Below are 5347 nucleotides of genomic sequence, written 5' to 3' on the forward strand. Positions count from 1 at the left end.
AAAAAAAAAAAAAAAAAAGGCAGGGAAGATGGGCATTGGAGCAGGGTGGGGAATGTTGCAGAAATGCTGTTGACTTGGGGTATGCTAAGTTAGGTGTAACTACAGCAAACACATGTGTAGACTTACTGTGTTCCAGTGTTCTAAGCGCCCTTCATATGTAGGTGTCTCTGTTATCTAAAATTGGGAACTGAATAGATTTGAGTAGCAAGAGGTATTAATGATTTAACCCTCACAACAACCTTATGAAGTAGGTACTATTATTATCATCATCTTTTAATTTTAGAAATTAGGAAGCTAGACCAGGCATGGTAGCTCACGCCTATATCTCAGCACTTTGAGAGGCCGAGACAGGCGGATCACCTGAGGTCGGGAGTTCGAGAACAGCCTGACCAACATGGAGAAACCCTGTCTCTACTAAAAATACAAAAAAATTAACTGGGTGTGGTGGCACATGCCTGTAATCCCAGCTACTTGGGAGGCTGAGGCAGGAGAATCGCTTGAACCCAGGAGGCAGAGGTTGCAGTGAGCCGAGATCACGCCACTGCACTCCAGCCTGGGCAACAAGAGTGAAACGTCGTCTCCAAAAAAAAGCAGGATTAGGAAGCTGAGCCATGAAAAACGGAAGTGGCCCAAGGCCATATAAGCTGCAGAGTGGAATTGAACCAGGTCAGCCAGGCTCCAGGTGCTTAGCCACTGCACTGTACTGCTTCAGTAGAGCATAGAGGTCTGTGCTCAGGTCTAGACTACAGCTAGAACCTTCTAGAGTCTTTAAATATTCTGTATAGCACCACAGGACTGACAGTCATGGCTCAATCATTGTCTTCGTCAGTAATCAAGAAAGGCCTGCTTTCTCAAGGCTGGTGCTTGGAGACTAGAGTGGTTCAGAAGTGTCAGAAGTGCCCTCAGATTCTGCAGTCCCCAGAGCGTGAGTGGGCTATGTGTTCAGAGCAGCCTTCAAAGGCCATACCCCCTCACTGCCCATACTCACCACCCCTAGACGTCTCTGCCCACCCTCAGTCACACTAGGTCCCACCCAGTCCCAGAGCAAAAGGAGTTTGCAGGGAGGGCTAGGAGATGGTGAGTATCAGAAAAGGTATCCTGAGACACCTGAGATGCTGGGTGAACTACAGTTTGGTCCTCCCCAATAACTGCATTTCTCTTTTTTTTTCCTTCTTTCTCTCCTCAGTGGTACTGACTGTCCTCACCCACACCCCTGCCCCTCGAGTAAGACTGGGACAAGATGCTATGCTGGACTTGAGCTTTGCCTACATGCCCCCCACCTCTGAGGCTGCCTCATCTCTGGCTCTGGGTCCCCCTCCCTTTGGGCTAGAGTGGCGACGCCAGCACCTGGGTAAAGGACATCTGCTCCTGGCTGCAACTCCTGGGCTGGATGGGCAGATGCCAGCTGCCAAAGAAGGGGCAGTGGCATTTGCTGCTTGGGATGATGACGAGCCATGGGGCCCATGGACCGGAAATGGAACCTTCTGGCTGCCTAGAGTTCAACCCTTTCAGGAGGGCACCTATCTGGCCACTGTACACCTGCCATACCTGCAAGGACAGGTCACCCTGGAGCTTTCTGTGTACAGTGAGTAGGGAGACGGAGTCTCCAGGGGTAGAGGGTGGGCACTGGATTGTGGGTACTGTGATGGGGGAAGGATGATAGAGAAGAGGGTGCCTGGGTGAGTGAGTAGAGATAGAAAGGGGTTCCTGGGAGTCAGAGGGGTAATGGGAGGCTAGAAGGTTCCTGGGAATTTGAGGGGCTTTGGCATGGGTATTCCTGCGTTGTACCAATGGAGAGACAGTGGGTTCCCCATTGCAGGAGAACAAACCCAACCTTCTTTAGCTCTGAGGAAACCAGAAGGCAAACTGAGGGTCTTTTAGGGAGGACAGTATGGACTGATTTCCCCATGCTCATTTCCTTCTCTTTCCTCAGAACCCCCGAAAGTGTCCCTGATGCCAGCACCCCTTGCATGGGCCGCCCCCGGGGAGTCACCCCCAGAGTTGGTCTGCCTTGTGTCACACTTCTACCCTTCTGGAGGCCTGGAGGTGGAGTGGGAACTCCGGGGTGGCCCAGGGGGCCACTCTCAGAAGGCCGAGGGGCAGAGGTGGCTGTCAGGCCTGCGCCACCATTCTGATGGCTCTGTCAGCCTCTCTGGGCACTTGCAACCGCCCCCAGTCACCACTGAGCAGCATGGGACACGATATGCCTGTCGAATCCACCATTCCAGCCTGCCTGCCTCGGGGCGCAGTGCTGAGGTCACCCTGGAGGTAGCAGGTAAGAGCTGGGAGCTCCAGGAGCCTGAGCCAGCACCTGGGAAGACAGGAGCTCACTCTCACCCCTTCTGCTTGTCAGGTCTCTCAGGGCCCTCCCTTGAGGACAGCGTAGGCCTCTTCCTGTCTGCCTTTTTTCTGCTTGGGCTCATCAAGGCACTGTGTTGGGCTGGTGAGTGTGAGCCCCACCCTGACCATGACCTGGGGCTGGTGAACTTTCCCCACCTACTCCAAGGAGCCTGACACCCATCCCCCCACCCTCCCCCTGTACCACTCTACCATCCAATCCCTTCTCAATTTCTTCCCACAGCTGTCTACCTGTCCACCGGCAAGGATGCAAAGGAGAAGGTACAGTGCCCCACCTCTCTGTGTCTTTCCCTTGTCATTTTATCTCCTCATCCTAACTCAAAACCCATGAAGGGAGGCTGCTGGTGTGGTAGGCACAACCCAGGCTTGAAATTCACACTGATCTGGGTTAAAACCTGGCACTATATCCTAACTGTAGGACTCTTTGAGCATGCTACTTAATCTATATCTGTTTCCTTGGGTGTAGGGATTTAAAAAAAATTATGTAGGCAGTGCTGTCCATTAAAAAGATAATGCAAGCCACATATGTAAATTTAAATAATCTGGTGGTCACATTAAAAAATAAGCAGAAACAGGTAAAATTAACTTAATAATATACCTTATTTAATAATTCTGGTCCCTTATCTGAAATGCTTAGAAAAAGAAGTGTTTTTGGATGTTGGATTTTTTCAGACTTTGGAATATTTGCATATATATATAATGAGATTTCTTCTGGATCAGACCCAAATCTAAACACACAATTCATTTATGTTTCCTATGTGCCTTATACACATAGCCTGAAGTTTTTGTTCTTTTTCTTCTTGCTCTGTCAGCCAGGCTGGAGCGCAGTGGCGCGATCTCAGGTCACTGCAACCACCACCTCCTGGGTTCAAGTGATTCTTGTGCCTCAGCCTCTCAAGTAGCTGGGATTACGGGCATGTGGTACCACATCCAGCTAATTTTTGTATTTTTAGTAGAGACGGGGTTTCACCATGTTGGCTGGGCTGGTCTCAAACTCCTGGCCTCAAATGATCCACTGGCTTCTGCCTCCCAAAGTGCTAGGATTATAGGCGTGAGCACTGTGCCCAATCTTTATATAATTTTTTTTTTTTTTGAGACAGAGTCTTACTGTGTCGCCAGGCACCAGGCTGGAGTGCAGTGACACGATCTCAGCTCACTGCAACCTCTGCCTCCTTCAAGCAATTCTTCTTCCTTGGCATCCCAAGTAGTTGGGGCACGCAGCAAGACGCCCAGCTAATTTTTCGCATTTTTAGTAGAGACAGAGTTTTGCCATGTTGATCAGGCTGGTCTCGAACTCCTGACCTTAGGTGATCCAACTGCCTGGCCTTCCAAAGTACTGGGATTACAGGCATAAGCCACCGCACCCGGCCACAATATTTTTTTGTTTTTTAACACAATGTAAACAAACACAGTATTTTTAATAATATATGTGACCCATCATATGAGGGCAGGTGTGGAATTTTCCACTTGTGGCATCATGTTGGCACTAAAAAAATTTCATGTTTTAGAGCATTTCAGATTTTAGATTTTTGGATTGGTGGTGCTCAACCTGTACACCCAAAATATTCCTTTGACATGTAAACAATATAAGAAATTACAGGCCAGGCACGGTGGCTCACGCCTGTAATCCCAACACTTTAGGAGGCCAAGGCAGGTCTCAGGATCACCTGAGGTTGGGAGTTCAGGACTAGCCTGAACAACATGGAGAAACCCCATATCTACTAAAAATACAAAATTAGCTGGGCATGGTGGTGCATGTGTATAATCCCAGCTACTCCAGAGGCTGAGGTAGGAGAATCGCTTGAACTTGGGAGGCGTAGGTTGTGGTGAGCCCAGATCTTAGCACCACACCCCAGGCTGGGCAACAAAAGTGAAACTCTGTCTCCAAAAAAAAAAAAAAGTCTTGACCAGTCATGTTGGTTCACGCCTATAATCCCAGCACTTCGGGAGGCTGAGGCGGGCGGATCACTTGAGGTCAGGAGTTCGAGACCAGCTTGACCAACATGGTGAACTCCCGTCTCTACTAAAAATACAAAAAAATTAGCCAGGTATGGTGGTGTGCACCTGTAATCTCAGCTACTCAGGAGGCTGAGGCAGGAGAATTGCTTGAGCCTGGGAGATGGAGGTTGCAGTGAGCTGAGATCGCACCACTGCACTCCAGCCTGGGCAACAGAGCGAGACTCCATCTCAAAAAAAAACCAAATTAGCTGGGTGTGGTGGCACACACTTGTACTTCGGGAGCTGTGGCAGAAGGATCACTTGAATCCAGGTCGAGGCTGCAATGAGCCAAGACTGTGCCACTGTACTCCAGCTTGGGTGACAGTGAGACCCTGTCTCAACAAAAAAAGAAAAGAAAAATAAAAAGAAATTGCAGTCTTTTTTCCATCCTAAATCTTCAAAAGCAGGTATTTAAACAGTCAGCACATCTTAATCTGGACTCGTCACAAATGTTTAATAGCGAAATGTGGGTAGTGGCTGCCATATTGGACAGCAGAGCCTGAGAGGACTGTCAGGAGGATTAAAGAAGACAGTGCATCTCCTTTAGAAGATGCAGGAGATAGAGCACTCAACACAGTGTCTGGAAGGCAGAAAATACAGAAAATGTTAGCCTATCCTTCTCCCATCATCTGTGCCCATGGAATGAGGCTAACATTTTCTGTCAGTCTCTGAACTGACCATGTGCATCTCAACTACCTTCTAATATCCTGAATTCCTCACCACCTTCTTCTCTTGCAGAAAGCAGAGTGAGGGCACTCACCACCATCCTGTGGAAGCCACCATCAACTCTGGCCCAAGCTTCTGCAGTAGCTCCCCAAAATAATACCCGTCATCTGCTCCTATTCCCTCCAATCTTCCTCCACTGAGTGACTGGAATGCTTTTTTTTTTTTTTTTTTTTTTTTTTTTTTATTTTTTTTTTTTTTTTTTTTTTTTTTTTTTTTTTTTTTTTTGCAAAGTCTTGCTCTGTCAGCCAGGCTGGAGCGCAGTGGC

At 48.5% G+C, this 5347-nt stretch overlaps 1 protein-coding gene across 2 annotated transcripts in view; it reads left to right on the forward strand.

Moving 5' to 3' along the window:
• The window catches only part of LOC108300054 (TAP binding protein), a 13961-nt gene extending 8695 nt beyond the window's left edge, over window positions 1-5266 (forward strand). The window contains exons 4-8 of one of the 2 annotated variants that reach the window (XM_017522690.1): window positions 1187-1585; window positions 1934-2275; window positions 2354-2443; window positions 2582-2619; window positions 5095-5266. In XM_017522690.1, coding sequence (XP_017378179.1) covers window positions 1187-1585; window positions 1934-2275; window positions 2354-2443; window positions 2582-2619; window positions 5095-5106 — 881 coding nt within the window. In that variant the 3' untranslated portion in view covers window positions 5107-5266. Of the gene's footprint in view, window positions 1-1186; window positions 1586-1933; window positions 2276-2353; window positions 2444-2581; window positions 2940-5094 lie in introns of those variants that run through there. The other variant, XM_017522688.1, reaches the window with a different exon arrangement.
• The last annotated feature ends 81 nt before the right edge of the window (window positions 5267-5347 follow it).

Source organism: Cebus imitator, unplaced genomic scaffold (assembly GCF_001604975.1).
Source record: "Cebus imitator isolate Cc_AM_T3 unplaced genomic scaffold, Cebus_imitator-1.0 Scaffold24, whole genome shotgun sequence".
NCBI lineage: Eukaryota > Metazoa > Chordata > Mammalia > Primates > Cebidae > Cebus > Cebus imitator.